This window comes from Apodemus sylvaticus, chromosome 18, assembly GCF_947179515.1.
Source record: "Apodemus sylvaticus chromosome 18, mApoSyl1.1, whole genome shotgun sequence".
Classification (NCBI taxonomy): Eukaryota; Metazoa; Chordata; class Mammalia; order Rodentia; family Muridae; genus Apodemus; species Apodemus sylvaticus.
Genome location: NC_067489.1, coordinates 9,371,241 through 9,388,116, shown reverse-complemented (window position 1 = coordinate 9,388,116; position 16,876 = coordinate 9,371,241). Strand labels below are relative to the sequence as shown.

The window sequence follows — 16,876 nt, the reverse complement described above, 5'->3', positions numbered from 1 at the left end:
CGAGCGCACGCTGGCACTCGGCACCGTGCCGGCCAGGACTAACATTCCTAGATTTCATCCCGTTCTTCAGAAGTTGGTTCTCCTTGGTCGAAACGCCACAGCGTTTGAAATTAAAGGGCAAGCAAAGGAAAGATGTCTGACGTTCAGGGCGAACAAAGTGTACCAGTGGAGAGGCAGGATGCCCCTTCTGACCCTGAAGAACTGCTTCAGCCACGCCCAGAGATGGGCGGAGTGTAAGATGCCTGGTGAGCCTGCTTGGAGGTGGTTTTGCTGTTAGTTCTCAGCCTGCCATCACTAATGTCGACTGGATGCAGACTCTCTTATTTGAGAAAAAAAAATCAAAACAAAACACTGGGGAATCATTAGTCCGAATGAAATAAGTGTTTTCCATGGGGGCTGGAGAGATGGCTCAGCAGTTAAGAGCACGGACTGCTCTTCCAGAGGTCCTGAGTTCAACTCCCAGCAACCACATGGTGGCTCACAACCATCTGTAATGGGATTTGATGCCCTCTTCTAGACTAGTGTGTCTGAAGACAGTGACAGTGTACTCATATAAATAAATCTTTAAAACAAAAGTGTTTTCTATAACGAGTATCATACAACTTGGAAATACCTATATTTATTTACTCAGTAAGCTTGGAGAGAGACACACAAGGTAACCAAATTAATACAGAACAGGGCAGGCAGATCGTGTTCTGCTAAATTAAAACATTCCGATGCTGGATGTCAGGCATGGGGAAAGGGGACACTAAATAGCTATCATAAAGAGAACCAACAAGAGCCCCCAAATAATTCTAGCTCTAGATTTGCACCCTTCCAACTCTCCATGGCAGCAAATTTCTAACCGACCAACCGATGGAAAGCATCTTCGATGCAGGTAAGGTTGCTCGCAGTATACAGCTTGCTTCGGGACAACTCAGCGCTGTAGACAGCTGGGGCAGGAAAGACAGGGCAGTGCCCTGCGACCAGGCTGCAAGCGCGTCAGAGCTGTAGGCACGAGGAGTGGTCTTTTTCCAAGAGAAGGGACCACTGTTGGTCAGCCCTTATTCAGCCCAGGCAGATTCGTGGAGAACTGCATAATAGAATTAGATGACACACACTTCCATTCCATAACACGTGAGGAGGGGAGTAGCTAAGCACCGTCCGTCAGGGGGTCCTAGGATCCTGGCGCCTCTCGGTGCTTTTGATGGGTGGTCTGGGGCTTAGCCTCCCAAACTGTGGATCACAACCTGTACTGTGCTGAATGTGGAGGTGTGGTAAAAGGTTTCTAAACATATAGTAACAAGAAAAATTAATTCAGAGTCAGATAGGCAACAGATGTGGGTGTTTACTGCCAGCACTGCTACTGCTGCTCATGATGCACCTGCAGCCCTGGTTCTGTCGCTCATAATGCACCTGCAGCCCTGCTACTGCCGCTCACGATGCACCTGCAGCCCTGGTTCTGCCACTCACGATGTCCCTGCAGCCCTGGTTCTGCCGCTCACGATGCACTTGCGGCCCTGGTTCTGCTGCTCACGATGCACCTGCAGCCTTGGTTCTGCCGCTCACGATGCACCTGCAGCCTTGGTTCTGCCGCTCACGATGCACCTGCAGCCTTGGTTCTGCCGCTCACGATGCACCTGCGGCCCTGGTTCTGCTGCTCACGATGCACCTGCGGCCCTGGTTCTGCCGCTCACGATGCACCTGCAGCCTTGGTTCTGCTGTTCATGATGCACCTGCGGCCCTGGTTCTGCCGCTCACGATGTACCTGCGGCCCTGGTTCTGCCGCTCACGATGCACCTGCAGCCTTGGTTCTGCCACTCATGATGTACCTGCAGCCCTGGTTCTGCTGCTCACGATGCACCTGCAGCCTTGGTTCTGCTGCTCACGATGTACCTGCAGCCCTGGTTCTGAATGCAGAGCACTGTGCGCCGAGCTTCCCATGACGCCATGCAACACCTGTACGTGATGCTCGAAACACCAGATCACAATCTAGAGTGTTGCTGTGTCCTCGCTGTGTGTACAAAGCTTCTTGCTCTTCTAGGGAAACAATGGTCTCGCTGTGGAGAACCGATTCCATGTTTCCCTCTGCTGTGCTTCAGCACGTGTCGGGTTAATGCAAAATTGGATCATGTTCTAGTAGAATTTGGTTTTAAAAATGGCTGTTTGCTTAGGCTGGAGAGATGACTCAGTGGTTAGGAGCACTTCCAGAGGATCCGGGTTCGATTCTTAGCATCCATAGGGCAGCTAACAACTGTAACTTCAATTTCAGGAGACCAGACATTCAATTCTTCTGGCTTTCTTGAGCACTGCACATATATGGTGTGCACATGGATGAGCATGCACACACACATACATTCACACACATACACACACATACATAGACACACATATACACACATACACACACATATACACGAAATAATTAAGAAAAAAATTGCTGTTTGAGCCTACTCTGGTGACTCATGCCTTTAAATCTAGTCCTATGAAGGCAGAGGCAGGGGCATCTCTCTGACTTTGATGCCAACCTGGTACATATTGAGTTCCAAGTCAACCCGGGTTATATAGTGAAACTGTCTCAAACAACACAAGATTTGTGGGGCTAGAGAAATAGATCAGAGTTGAGAGTGTGTGGTGCTCTTGCAGAAGACCCTAATTCAGTCCGTCCAGTGCCCACAGAAGACCCTAATTCAGTCCGTCCAGTGCCCACAGAAGACCCTAATTCAGTCCGTCCTGCACCTGCAGAGCGGCTCACATCGTGTGGGCACTAACATTGAATGTGCACATCCCCCACCCCACACGCCCACACTCATAGAATTAAAAACAAAAGTAAATCTTTAAAATTTTCCATTCAAGTTGATGACCAGAGATCCATCAAAAAAAATTACGCAATTAATGTTGGTCTGGGATTAGAACAAACTAACAGTTTCTGAAATGGTTTTAAACCTATTTTTTGCCATTTTGTACTATACATTTATGCAAAGTAATCACCTCAACACTGCTGATTCTAAGATCAAAATATTTATCAACTCTGAAAGACACAGAAGGTGCTTCTGCACCCTGCGGGATCAAAAATTTCATTAAGGTTTAACTCTATGTAAAAATAAAGAAGTACACACATCTCATTAGCATGCAAATTTGCCCCTTTCCTTTAATGAATGGTAATACGTGTACGGAAAAAGCTATTTTAAGATAAAATTCTTCATGATTTATTGTCCCTATGTTTGCTTTGTGCATATGTTTTACACAACTACAACATCTGGGGTCATGTAAAATCTTCTCAAGTGACAAGGGACAGCAAATGTTAAGACTGGAGAAGCCTCGGTCTGGAGGGACACACACTCGCTGCTCAGTCATCAGAGCCTGGCAGGAAATGAACGCAGCTCCTCGGGGAGAGTCAGACACGTTTTGCAAGAACCTTGAGGACTCTAGCCAGCAGGCGCGCTGCCCGTGAGGAGGTGGCTGGGGTAAACTTCTAAGAAGGACCTCTTCCCGCTTCTTTCCCTCCCAGACACTCTCAGCACACTCTCCTCCCAGAAATTTCTTTGGAGTGTTTGAAAGGGACAAACAAAAGGAGCTTGAGGCTTAAGTATGAAGCCACCACAGCAGATCAGGCCCCAAAGCAAGGCTTGCTCTGCCCTCTTCTCTCCGCCAGGGAGGAAGGTATCTGAGAGGAACAGCACCCAAGCCTTTTATCCTGGCCTTCCGAGGGAGTCTGAGGGAGCCCTCAGGGGTCCACAGGAGAGTCCGTGGGAGCCCACGGGAGCCCACAGGAGCCCACGGGAGCTCGCAGGAGCCCACAGGAGCTCACGGGAGCCCTCGAGAGTCCCCAGGAGCCCACACGTCCCACCTGCATACATTCTGTCTTAGGACAGGGTGCAAAAGGCCTGCCTCCTCGAAATCCTAGGCTGCATTCTAAGACTCCCATCTCCTAAGAGGTCCTAAGAGGCAAAGGCTGTGCCCTGGGGGCATCGCTGTGCCCCTCTAGAGGGTTCTCCCAGTCCTCCTGTATCAGAATCTAAGTGGATGAGGACAGGCTCAAGAGGCTAGGGTGGAGCAGGGTGCACAGGAGTGAGCATGTGGCTGTGGGCATTCTGCCATAGTTGACATCAGTAGCCTCAAGAACACAAGGTGTGGAATTCTCAGGCCCCTCAAAGAGAACATAATTCAATTTTAAAAAAGATTTATTTATTTTATGTACACGAGTACCCTATCTGCATGTACACCTGCATACCAGGAGAGGGCGTCTATCTTGCATGTACACCTGCATACCAGGAGAGGGCGTCAGTTCTAGATCACACTATAGATGGTTGTGAGCCACGGAGTGGTTGCTAGGATTGAACTCAGGCCCATCTGGAAGAGCAGCAGTGCTTTTAACTGCTAAGCCATTGCTCCAGCCCCATCAACTTAAAAATAATGGTCCACTTAACCATCTGTTCACAGAATTCCCAACAACGTAATTATTGTCTCTCCTGAGCATGAACCTTCAACAATCAAGTCCTGAAACCACTGTTTTAAAATTAAACGAACCATGAGCTAGAGAGACGGCTCGGCAGTTGAGAGCACTTGGCTGCAGTTTGTCCAGTGTACCTGGGTTCGATTCTCAGTACCTATGTGGCGGCTGTAACTGTCTGTAACTCCAGTTCTAGGGATGCGGTGCCCTCTTCTGGCCTCTTTGAGCACTGCAAGTAAATAGTGTGCATTCATGTAGGCAAAACGCTCATAACATTAAAAAAATAAAGTATACTTTAAAAACTAAATAAAGCAGATTTCTCTAATGAAGCCAGAATAAGCTGCAAAACATTAGACTGTGTATCTGTGTATACTGGAACTTACATGCTCACAGATACACAGTTCAAGCACTGGGTTGGGGCTTCCCTAAGTCATCTGTCTTGTGGTCCTTGAGTATTTTAAATCATTCTGGAATGGCAACAACCGGCTCCTCTCATCCCACAGCTGGATCATGAGACTGGCGTACTCACCTCTGTGGGGCAAAGTCTCACTGAGAACACCGTGACTTAGTGCTAAAGCCTATGGCTTCATGACACCCTGCGATCAGAACGCCCTGCGAGATATAGATAGAGATGGAGAGGGGGAGGGGAGGAGGAGGGAGACGGAGACAGAGATAGAGATAGACAGAGAGACAGACACAGAGACACACAGACAGAGACACAAGGAGAGACAGAGACAGACACAGAGACACACAGAGAGACAGAGAGACAGACACAGAGACACACAGAGAGACATACACAGAGACAGAGACAGCACAGCAGTGGGAGGCCCAGGTAGTTTCTGCCAGCGGAGCCCTGGCCCTGGATCCCCTAGCTATGTCTTCATCGCTGGATCCCACCCGTGGTGAGTCCCTTGTAGTCAAACCACCAGAGCAGCACGACGCCCACAGACCTTGAGTTTCTCCGACCTCAGCTTTCCTCCTGAGACATCAAGGGCTGGTTCTATAGAGGGCTGTACCCTGCTAGGTGGGTAAACACGGGTCACACCCTTCCTGTGCAGAGGAGGTTTGGGTTATTACTGAGAGGGCTTGGTTTCTGGAACTGCCGTAAGAAGGGGAGACAGACAGTGAGGTGGCAGCTCCCTTCATGTCATCCGTGGCTTTTAGAATTTCAGTCTGTGAAAAAATGTGGATTCCCATTCAGTTATAGAACCCACGTCCTGTGGACTGTCTCCAGGTTTCTCTCAGTGGTAACATCTTGCAAAACCACAGTATTGGAATTGCCTCTAGTATTGCCATGGCCAATGACCCACTGAGGTCGCCTTGCCACATATGCATGTGTTATGGGCGTGTGTGTGTGTGTGTGTGTGTGTGTGTTTGTGTAGTATATGAACATGTATTTGTGTAAGTACTAAGTATGTGTGTGAGCATATGCTAGCATATGTGTGCTGAGTATATGCTCGTAAGCATGTGTGTATTGAGTATGTGAGCATGTAAGTTCCAGTATACATATACTGAATATACGACCATGCGGTACTAGCCTTCACAAGTGTATATGTGCTGACTGTGTGAAGATGTGTGTAAGCATGTGTAGGCATATGTGTGGTGATGAGTGAGCATAAGCTTTTCAGTGCTGCGTATTCGCATGTGAACATGTATGTGGACTAATGCAGTTCTATCATGTATGTGGATTCCTGTCAAAATGCAGGGCATCTCCAGATACCAAGGGTCTCATCTATTTTTCGTCAGCCACAGCTTCCTCTTTCACTAGCCAGAGGCAGAGACCAACTGGGCCTGCCTCTCGATGGCTCTGTCACTGGAGAATGTTGTGTAAGCAGAGCACACACAGTGGCTGCCCTGGAGACTCTACGCCTAGACAAATTTCCTGCACGTTCTTGGAGTTGCCTGAAACCTGGCGCCTTGGCGTGGCCAGCGGTATCCCTTGTGTGCCTCCCAAGGTCTGCTTGGCACATGCCTACTGGTGAAGAGGTCAGAGGTCATTTCCGGTTTTGCATTTAGCCCTGTTTTGTGTGTCTAACATCTTTTTTTTTTTTTTTTAAAGAATTTCTCTCTGAAAATGGAGGGACAGATCAGGAGGTCCTAGTGGTGTGAGGGAACAAGGTCCCAGCTGTCTTCTAGCATAAAAAGGCAGAGTAGGGCATGCTGGGGTCACTCAGGGCCTTTGCTGTCCATGGGAGGAGGCTTTGTCTGACAGGATAGCCCTGCTCTGGGGACAGGAAACCCTGTGGCCTGCTGTGAGGTCTATAAAGCCTCCAGTGCTTAGCATACGGCAGCATCAGGGGCTGGAGGCCACGCCTTGATCTCAGGGAAAATATCCAGTCCAGGTGCTCACACATGGCTAGAGCCTGCCTCCAAGCCTGAGCTCTGTCTAACAGAGATTTGGGGATCATGCAGAGAGAAGCAGAATGCTCATCTCAAAATGGAAGACAAGGAAATTGGAGAGGTTCGAACAGAGCGCATCCAGACAGTGACTTTCTGTCAGTTTTCCAAGCCAAGGGCGCTAACTCTGAGGGGGAAGCAGACTTTATCAGTGCCCTTGCTTTGTCTGCTGCCCCAGAGGGCTCATAGCTGCCTCCTCACACAGCTGGGGGCCTCACGGTCTTCACTGCTTGGTCCCAGAAAGTGAAGTTTGTGAGGTATGTGCTCCTTAGCCAGTCCAGCCTCAACTGGCTAAGTAGCATGGCAACCCAGCAGGAGGGAGGGGAAGGGATGGGCCAGGCCTGACCCTAGGATGGCTAGTGTCCTCAGTGTCCCCCAAGGCTACTTTCCATAAGAATGGGGGCTTAGATTCTTTCAGGGGGTGGCCACTGTAGCTACCTACTTACAGGAGGTCTCTGTGTGCCTCTTTCTGCAGGTCTCTATCCCTGTGAAGAAGGACAGCTCGCTAGCAGCCAGGGAACCATGCACGAGGGAGCACTGGGGCTCGGCCTGACTGGGTGTGTCTGCTGTCTCACAGGCTGGCAGGTTCTAGACACAGCCAAGTGCTTAGGAGAGATTTGTTCAATAAACGAGTTTCTAAACGGAGCCAAGTGTATATAAACATGTATAGAACCTTCAAAGAACCAGAACAAACAAACCCTTGTGCTGAAGCGGTGGACATACATGTATATTTTTGCCCATTTAGTTTTTGTTTTTTGCTGCACAGCTGGGTCCTTTACCAGCCACCGATAACATTTCTTCCCCTTGATTTCGAGAGCGTTCAGCAATAGTTTTTCGACGTTCCTTGCGTTTATTTGTTGTATCTCTGGCACCTGGGACAGGAAACACCTGTCTGTCCATGCAGGACTTCCTACAGCTCTAGAGTTCTCGTGCTGCGTTGAGCCCGTGTGGGATTCTCACAGGAAGTTCCTGTCCTGACCTCTATCAAGCATTTTAAACCCCTTTGGGGAATTTCATGGAGATTTTTAAGTGGGATAAAAATACAGACTTTCCGGGCCATTGATAAGGAGGTAAGACATAAAGTCTAGCTAACGATGACTCCTTTCAGCAAATTCAAAAGCTATTTGGCTAATTATGGTAAAAATACCAAGCTAATTTCATTTAGATGAAAACCATATGGTCACCCTGAGAGAATGTTTTTATGGTCACCAGAGAGACGTGGCACACAGGAATATCCTTAAAAACCAGTTCTATTCTTCCCAGCTCAAGGTAAAGATGTGGGCTTGTGTTAAAAAAAAAAAAATGGTCAAGGTTTGTTTCAGGTAGGCGGGGCCTGCTGTCCCCAGAATGCCTGCACTGCAATGCTCTGCACAGCCGACGCTCATTCTCACATGCAGAGGCATGCACAGCTGCAGCTTCTCTCGGAGCAGGTAAGGCCATTCAATCGTCAGGGTTGGCCACAGGGATCCAGGGTACTCGGTTTTCACCCTGTGTTTCAATGTGAGGTTTGAGGCCCCAGCAAGAGAAAACGGGGGAACGCACAGAGACTCTGGATGTCCAAAGCAGGGGAGGGGCCTCATCACAACTATTTATACTTCCAGGTAGAGTCCCTGGCCTGGCTATGATAGGGAGATTGGGGAGCAACACCTTAACAAACCCACACAGCCTCCTTCTGATGAGCAGCAGAGAGCATGGGGCGCCAAGAAGGGCTGTGGTGTAGACATATTCCAGTCACTTCCAGCTGTGCTTCCCAACAACCACAACTGGGAGGCTGTTTACCCTCTACAGTTTCGGCAGCATCTTCTCTGTGGCCCAGGAGGCCACCAGAAGCAGCGTTCCCATGTTCTTTCAAGCTATTCATGAAACGCTACAAGAGAGTGAGGCTTGACCTAGAGCGCATAACCGTGTTCCAACACTTAGGCGCCACTTAAGTTGAGAGCATATCCCCTAGCCTGCTGAATAGCCCTTTAAATACATTTCTGCCCTTCCTGCAAAGTTTACCTCTGTGCTCTCATTAGACACACAGCCTGTGTAGGATACTTCACCTCTCTCTGCAGTTCTCTTCTGAACTTAGCTCTCAGGAGGCACAGAGCTGACCCCTCTGCTCAGTACCCTAGCTTTCCCCATGAGCTGACATTGCAATTTCTTCCTTTGAGCCTTCTTTTTGTAGCCATTGAAAATCCCTCTCTCGGGCTGGAGAGATGGTTCAGCAGTTAAGAGCACTGACTGGTCTTAGGAAGGTCCTGAGTTCAGATCCCAGCACCCACGTGATGGCTCACAACCATCCGTAATGGGATCTGATGCCCTCTTTTGGTGTGTCTGAAGACAGTTACAGTGTACTTACATCTAATAATAAATACATATTTATAGAAGAAAAGAAAATCCCTCTCTCATCCATTGGTTGTTTATCTCATGTTGCCTCAAATACTTTGAAAGTGGATTGATAAGACATGAACAACAAGTGATCTAAGTATCTCCTAACAGCTTCACACATCTCAAGAATTCTTTTTAGAGCCTTTAATCCCAGCACTGGGGAGGCAGAGGCAGGCGGATTTCTGAGTTCGAGGCCAGCCTGGTCTACAGAGTGAGTTCCAGGACCAGCCAGGGCTATATATACAGAGAGACCCTCTCTTGGAAAAACAAACAAACAAAAGAATTCTTTTTAAGCTTTTTCTTGATTCTTCATGATCGTCACGTCATGCACCCCAATTTGATTCATCTCTCTGTCCCTTTATCTGCCCTCTGCCCGCAACCTCCCCTCCTCCACAAAGAGAATGAAATGGGATAGGATTTAATAAAACCTTGTCGTGGAAGCTGTAGTGTGTCACAGTGTGTCCCACAGCTCAGCCTTTCGTCCACACATCTTGCAGATGCTCTCTGTATTGAGTCATTGGTCTGGTTCAAGGCTTCTGCCTTCTGCTGCACCATCTATACTGTCCCCACCGGTCTGCAGGCCACTCAGATCAGCATGTGCCCCCTCCTCGGCAGCACAGTCCTCAGCCACATCATCTCAGGTGACGGCCCAGACCAGGGACATCCGCTTTGCCTTTGGTGGTGACTTGGGCTACAGGCTTTGACACAGACTGTTGCAGGAAATATTAAAAAAGATCCCACCAACTCTCCTGCCCTGCCAGGCAACACCACCTCGTCCTGGTGGAGTCTCGCTTGGACCTGAGTTCTTCTCTCCCAGGTAGCTCCCACAGCATCCCAGCAGTGTTTTCTCTCCTCCATAAACCCCTGTAATTGGCAGACCCACATTCCAGTAACCGAGGAAATCAAAACTCTTAAAGCGTAACTAGGCAATCAGATTTATGTATAAATAATATCACAATTTTCAAGATGCCAATACAATAATTTAAGAGCCAATTGATAATGACAAAAGCTTTACCCCAATATTTCTAACCTTATAAAAACATATGACAGATTTCTGTGTCTGGTTAACCATGACAGTTAGTGAGCATGGCAGCATTGGGAGCTACATACTCCCCGTCTCTCCTTGGTGACCATTCTGGGGATCTCGAGAGAGTTCATTAAGGACAAGGAACACAAGATGCCAAGTTTGTAGAGAGATCCAGGAGACACGAGTGCTCTGTTACTGGGATGCCTAAGTGGCAGAATTCTCAGGTTCTGGTCACAACAGACCAAGATCCAGTCCAACGTGGTAAAAGTCCTGCTGTCATCAGGTGACGGCTCTGTTTGTGTCTCAGATTTGCTCAGGGCTGTCTGCAGCCTAGGATGGATGGCAGCTGGGCCTGGCTGGCACCCCTGGTGGGTACCAGACCTCGGCTTGCGATGGCTGATGACCTACATGGCTCTACCAGGGCTAAGCTGGACTGAGAAGCTGTTTGCAGAACATCATGTAGCTTTCCTATGACTGCTCCCTTCAGAACCTGGAGGGCCAGTCAGTCTATGCTCCTCCAGCCAAGCTACAGTGTGGACTTTTTAGCCTTCTAGAGATGGGCTGCAAAAGTGACTCCAGTTTCACAACGAACCTGCTGGCCTCAGGCTCTTCTTCACAGAGGACAGTGGGAAGTGAGTGTTTGCCCGTCTTTGTTTATGAGGGATTTCCTGAGGACTTTGGATGCCTGGAGGCTTCAGCAAGTAGCCTTCACAACTCTGTTGACTTGCTTCTGGACGATTCTAAGTATGCCTCAGCGAAGCCTGCTTCTCTCCCCACTTACCTGGCAACCTCTTGCTAACCACAGTGTCAACTCATGAATTAGGCTGAGGTCGTGCAGAAAAGGGCTAAGACTGTGTAGGGACAAGTTGCTATTCCAGGAGGCTGCAGATTAACTACAATTCCCTCCACAGCAGGGGAGAGGGAACACTCGGAGGGCAGCTCCTGGCACCTGAGCTGTGGCTTGAGTCTGTGGTGATCTGTTCCCCTTCAAAATCTATCTGGTTCTTCAGGAATATGTCTACTGAACCACATTGACCTCTTGTGTCTCTAGGGGCAACACAGGTCTCTGTCATGGGATGTGTTATTACCATTCACTGTCCATTTTGATACCTTGATTGGCCTTCCCAACAGGGATAGCTCTTAGCCTACAGGCTGAGGGCTTGTATGGGTGTTTGGACTTTTACTAAACTGGTCTACCCAAACGTCGTATTCAGCATGCTAGTGCCTTCATGAAACCGAGTAGGCAGTTGGCTCACTGTGAGCCAGGCCTGTGCAGGGCTACGTTGGCTCTTTAGCTTTACAGGTCTTCATTGCACCAAAACATAATGACCTTGGGACGACAAGCCCTGGCCATCCTGGAGAGATTTAAGTGAAACCCTCTGCTAAGCAGCTGCAGCCCGGGGATGGCCTTGAGCATTCTAGCATGCACCTGTGTAGAGCAGGCACCTACCAGGTACCATCCTCAGAATTCAGCTTTGTCTTAGTTGGCCAGCTGTAGTGTGGAAGCTGCCCACGCTGTTTGATTCCCTTTGGTTTTATTACACCAGAAGCAGTCTTCTCCAGGGAGTGTCTGCCTCTCTCCTGGCTGTCCTGTCCTGGTGGCCATGAGGCCGACGGTTAGTTACCAGCTTTCCTCTGCCAGCTCCTGGTCCCATGTCTGTCCCTGTCACAGGGCCTAGCTCTCTGCAGCAGCCCAGTCTTAGCCTGTCTAGTCCTTCTACAGACTGCTGTCCCTGAGCATCTCATAAGTATATCCTTACCCTTGTGGCTTGTTACAGAGTATTGCCAGCCCAGCCTCACAGAGATGCTTTCCCCAGCTGGCCACTACTCTGAGGATGTGGCACTCTTGTCTGCTGTCTGCTGTGACAACTTGACAGCCCTACTCCACTGAAAGTGGTATCGTGAATTTTAACAGCTTCAAAAGGCTGTCCCAGGACCGTGTGTGTGTGTGTGTGTGTGTGTGTGTGGGGGGGGTATTTGCTAGAGTGCTGGGTCCTCCTGTCGGATGTTAATGAAATTTCAACAAGTTATTTTGCTTCGTGTCTTTCAGATCTTCGTGCCTGTCTTGCCTCTGGAAGCTCATACTCGGCAGCTTGGGAGGTCTGTTGGTCACTTGTCTCCCTCATTTAGGCCTGGCTCCAGGTAGTGGTGCTGATCTAGTAAAGGGAAGGGGCCAGTAGGTAAACCGCAAACCAATATATAGTGTTTTATAGAGATCTCAAGGTATTTTTAGGCATAGAGGTCATTTGCTTTGAGAGAAATAAGACCACTAGACAGATTCAGAGGAATCTGGAATTCAGTTTTTTCTTGGCTTCCCCTCCTCCTTGTTTTGTGTGTTTCAGTGTGTGTGTGTGAATTTGACACAAGCTAGTTACCTGAGAAGAGGAAACTCAAATTGAGAAAGTTCTCAAAGGTTCTATTATATTTCCTGTAGAAAAGTCTGTAGGGCATTTCATGATTGTAGCACACTGATGGTTGCTATGGGAAGACGCAGCTTTCTGTGGGAAGTGCCAGTCTTGGTCAGGTGGTCTGGGGTTGGGTAAGAAAGAAGGTTGCACAAGCCATAGACAAGGCGGTAAGCAGCACTCCAGTGGCCTCTGCTTCAGTTCTTGTGTCCAGGTTCCTGCCTTGACTTAATGACAGACTCTGATAAGAATAAACCAATTCTTCCCCAAGTCTTTTGGGGGGTATCACAGGGTTTTTCTGTGCAGTTCTGACTCTCTCAGAACTTACTCTGTAGATCTGGCTGGTCTTGAACCCAGAGATCTGCCAACCTCTGCCTCCTGCACTGCACCACCACCTCCTGGCTTTTTATTCATTTGTTTTTTTGGTTTCCAAGATGTTTTTGGTCACGGTGCTTTATCACAGCACAACCACCCAGCTAAAGCAGTCTTTTGGCGATTTTGTATCATCTGTCCCCACTTGATACCTGCCTAGCCCTGTGCCTCCTACCCAAGTTCTCTACCGCTGAGCTGAATTCCTGGGCCTCAGGACTCCCGAATTCCTGAATTCCTGAACATCAAGGTTTTAGATGTGTTAACCTAGAGGGGCTCCCTCTCTTCCCACTCAGAGTCTGACTGTGACACAGCAGCTTCTGGAGGGTTCCAGTTCAGCTTCTCTGGAATTCCAGTACCTTTCTGGTGTCCTGCCTATACACTGTATTTCCGTCCTTTGGTTGCTGGTGAGAAAGCTACCATATGGCACCAAGGGGCTTTTGTGTCACACCTTTCCTTCAGTCGGCGCATCAACAATCTAGCCTCCCGACTCCATAGCTGATGCCATCTTTGTTTTCAGACCTCCCAAAGGCAGTGTTTTCTTTCCACAGATCTCCTACCCAGCTTTCACTGCTGAAGTAAGGCTTCAAGCCCACTGCTAAGGCTATCTCTACCACCACTCCCCACCCAGACACTTCTGGGACTACTATAAGGGACTTGAGGGACTAGAGCTCTTGGCCCTCTAGGAAAGTTAGGAGTTATGCCAGCTGCAGGAAAACTTAATGGAAGGATCGGGATAGGACCTCACAGTATCGCTGCAGAGACCCCACAATTCCAAAGTTGCATACCAATCAAATTGCCAGTAAGCACTAGGTTTTAAGATTCTGGAACGCTAATTTCAAGGGCAGCGTCGAGACTGCCCAAGCACACCACAGGGTAAGCAGGGTCTGACTGCTGGGCACAGGGTCCACTTGACCTCACTTTGACCGCGCAGCACCTTCTGATTTCTCCTGAGCGATCGGCAGGTGTCACTTTCCTCAGTCGCTGAAACTGGGGCCAGAGGAATTCTTTTTCTTTCATACCTTTTGCTTGAATATAGCTTTTTAAATTTTAAAGTGCAAGTCGGTCTCACTGGACCTGGCAGTTAAAACACAGATCAATACTCACGACCTCTCTTTGTCCCAGGTCCAGAGGGACCAGACCAGCCGGGGGCTGTGAAGAGTGACTGCATCAGGGGCACTCCAAGGCAAGTCCCTTCCGATCCCGCCTTAGAGTCCGACCCCGCCCCTTTCAGATCCGACCAATGGGATGCAGTGTTTGACAGTAGGCGGAGTCGTACGACCACACCCCATGCAGAGACTTAGCCAATGAAGATCGGGGCTCTGCCGGACGAAGGCGCCCACAGCCCCGCCCCCGAGCTCTGCCAATGGAAGGGCGCGAGGCGGTGCACCGGGGCAGAGCGCGGACCGCAGCGCGCGGGGCTCCGGGGGCGTCCGCCGCTCGGCTCGGTCTGCGGGCTTCTTCCCGTGTCTTGTCCCCCTTCTGCGGCCGCGCTGCCGGGCCCTCGCGCGTTGGCGAGGTCGACAAGCAGCATGGCGGTGGAGGAAGAGGGACTGCGGGTCTTCCAGAGCGTGAGGATCAAGATTGGTGAGGATCGTGGTGGCGTGGGCAACTCCCCAGACCCCTGCTCTTGGTATCCGGCCCGGCTAGACCGGCTCCCCGCCTAGACTGCCTGGTTCTCCGTGGCATTGCGGGGGAGGCAGGACTTGCATTAGGGGGCGTCTGTTTGTGTGAGTGAGCGCGCGTGGTTGCCTGCGTGTGTCCGTGTGCGCAGCACCGCTCCGGATCTCGGGCGCCTGAGTTTACATGCACGAGCACGCGCGGATCCGTCTGGGTGCTCCCACTTCAGGGATCGGGTCTACTGATGTCAGTCTCCTGGTGTCCCCTTCACAGTCGTGCGCAGGAACTTCTTTCCCAAGGAGGGGGCGCCCCTTCACCCTTTGAGTTGTGCTGTGCCGCAGGCTTCGAGGCCGTGCGCGCGCGACTCTGTGCGTGTGTGTGTGTGTGTGTGTGTGTGTGTGTGTGTGTCTGCGCGCTGCAGGCGTGGTGATGGAGACACCAGCACTTCCCCCTCCTTTCATTGAGAACTGGCCATGGGAGCTGTGGCCAACGGGCCTGGCATTCAGGCTGCACTAGGTTGGTCGGGACTTTGGCTGCAATGCTGGGGCCAGGGAGTGAAGTGGAACTAGAGTGATCTGGAGAGGACTTCCTTATTTTTTTTTTTTTAACCTGGAGATTTCGTCTTTCCCAGTTGTAGGTTTTCTTTTCTTTTTCTATCTTGTGAGTGATGTGTGAGTCTACTTCCTTACAGTGGTTTTCTGAAGTGACCGTTACACATCAAGCCATTAACACACTGGGCAGGGGCCAATTTTCTTGGAAGGAATTCTGGGTCCTAGTGCACTGTTCCTGTAGGCTTTTCTCTCTGAACTGCGCCCCACTTTACTGGGCTGTTCCCATGTGAAAAGGCCCCTAGTGGGTGGCAACAGTCACAGCCCAGCGTCAGTTGTTGATGACATTCGATGCTGTCTGAATGAAGAGTGCCAGCTACTCGCAATCAGCGTGTTGCTTCCTGTCCGCTTTATTTTGCTTTTGAATCATCGCCGAGACAGTTTGAAGCGCTGCGGATAGCATGTGGTGTTTGGGCAGAGGGCATGGGAGGGATTTTTCTTGCTTTTATGCCTGCAATTGCTGTCAGTTACCATCTGAGGAAAGGGGCTGCTTTCTGTCCTCTGTGGGCAAAGACTACTTCTGTGAGGGGGGCGGCTTCAGTTTCCTTCAGCCAGATCCTCTGACCAAGTGAGTCCGCCAGGCTCTAGGAGTGCTGTGCCCTTTTGCTTAAGGAGCTGGGGAGGTTGTTGTGGAATACTGTTGGGGAAAATCAGGTCAGTTGATAACAAGGGTCCAAGACTTTCTTTCCCTTCAGTACAGCGTGCTTGCTTCAGTCCGAGCATAGGCTACTATGCACACAGGGAAGGGTTTTAGTTCCAAATACAGAGGATTTCTTTTCCACAATGATAAAGTAAGACAGGGGGAAACACTCCAATCTGTCTGCCGGAATAGGGTCTTCACTAGAGGAGCATCAGAGGGGACAAGTCATAAGGTCCTTCCTCCGTTGCTAGACTTTGAATAAGGGTATGATTGGAACCTTCATTGCCTCTGACTGCATGGGGCCTGGGCAGCACCCAAATGTTTAGGACGGAGGCAGTGAGTAAGGTTGGGTAGAGGTGTCCAAGCTCCCACTGCCTCCCTAAATGGCCCCTGTCTTATCTTTCCTCGTCATTTTTCTCAAAGGACCTTGCCTGCACAGCTGCTCAGGAGGGGTGGTCGTGTGCTGTCTGGATGGAGTATGCAGGGAACACAGCTCTGCAGACAGATCCTGCCTTCTGTGGCTGAGCACAGATGTGTGCTGGGTTAGCCTTTTGGAGCACAAGAAAATACTGGTAGCAACTGGCTTGGGTTTGGTGTTTCTTGCCTGCCCTGCTTGTCTGATATTGCTGGAGTCCCAAGGGAAATCCCATCAGAAGAAAAGGACTCCTAGCCAGGTGGGCTAGGTAACTGGGCTCCCGGTGTGCCATATTTAGAGTCTAGCAACAGAGGAGGGACCTTTTCGGTTTTCCTTTGCATTTCTGGTTTGTGGTCGTATCACTCTATGATTTACATCTACCCAAGTGTCACTGGTTGTCACACTGTAGTTGACTTGAGGGCAGAAGTATTGACTCTTTGTGCACCTGATACTCTGTCTCAGTTTTTGTCTCTGTCTCTCTCTCTCTCTCTCTCTCTCTCTCTCTCTCTCTCTCACACACACACACACACACACACACACCACACACACCCCAGAGTCACTCCTCTGAGCCAGGCATGATGGCTTCCAGC

The 16,876-nt window shown here is 49.9% G+C and overlaps 1 protein-coding gene and 1 long non-coding RNA gene across 2 annotated transcripts in view; one reads left to right on the top strand and one right to left on the bottom strand.

The window, feature by feature from the left end:
• Nucleotides 1-597: 597 nt before the first annotated feature.
• LOC127668685 (uncharacterized) lies at nt 598-2,533 on the bottom strand. The gene is made up of 2 exons (XR_007974141.1): nt 1,716-2,533; nt 598-1,683 (listed from the first exon to the last, which is right to left on the bottom strand). It is a non-coding gene; the product is annotated as an uncharacterized LOC127668685 (long non-coding RNA).
• Nucleotides 2,534-14,370: 11,837 nt separating this feature from the next.
• The window catches only part of Rasa3 (RAS p21 protein activator 3), a 113,066-nt gene continuing 110,560 nt past the window's right edge, over nt 14,371-16,876 (top strand). Inside the window, exon 1 of the mRNA XM_052162409.1 lies at nt 14,371-14,590. Within this exon, the coding sequence (XP_052018369.1) occupies nt 14,536-14,590 (55 nt within the window). The 5' untranslated portion in view covers nt 14,371-14,535. The remainder of the gene's footprint in view (nt 14,591-16,876) is intronic.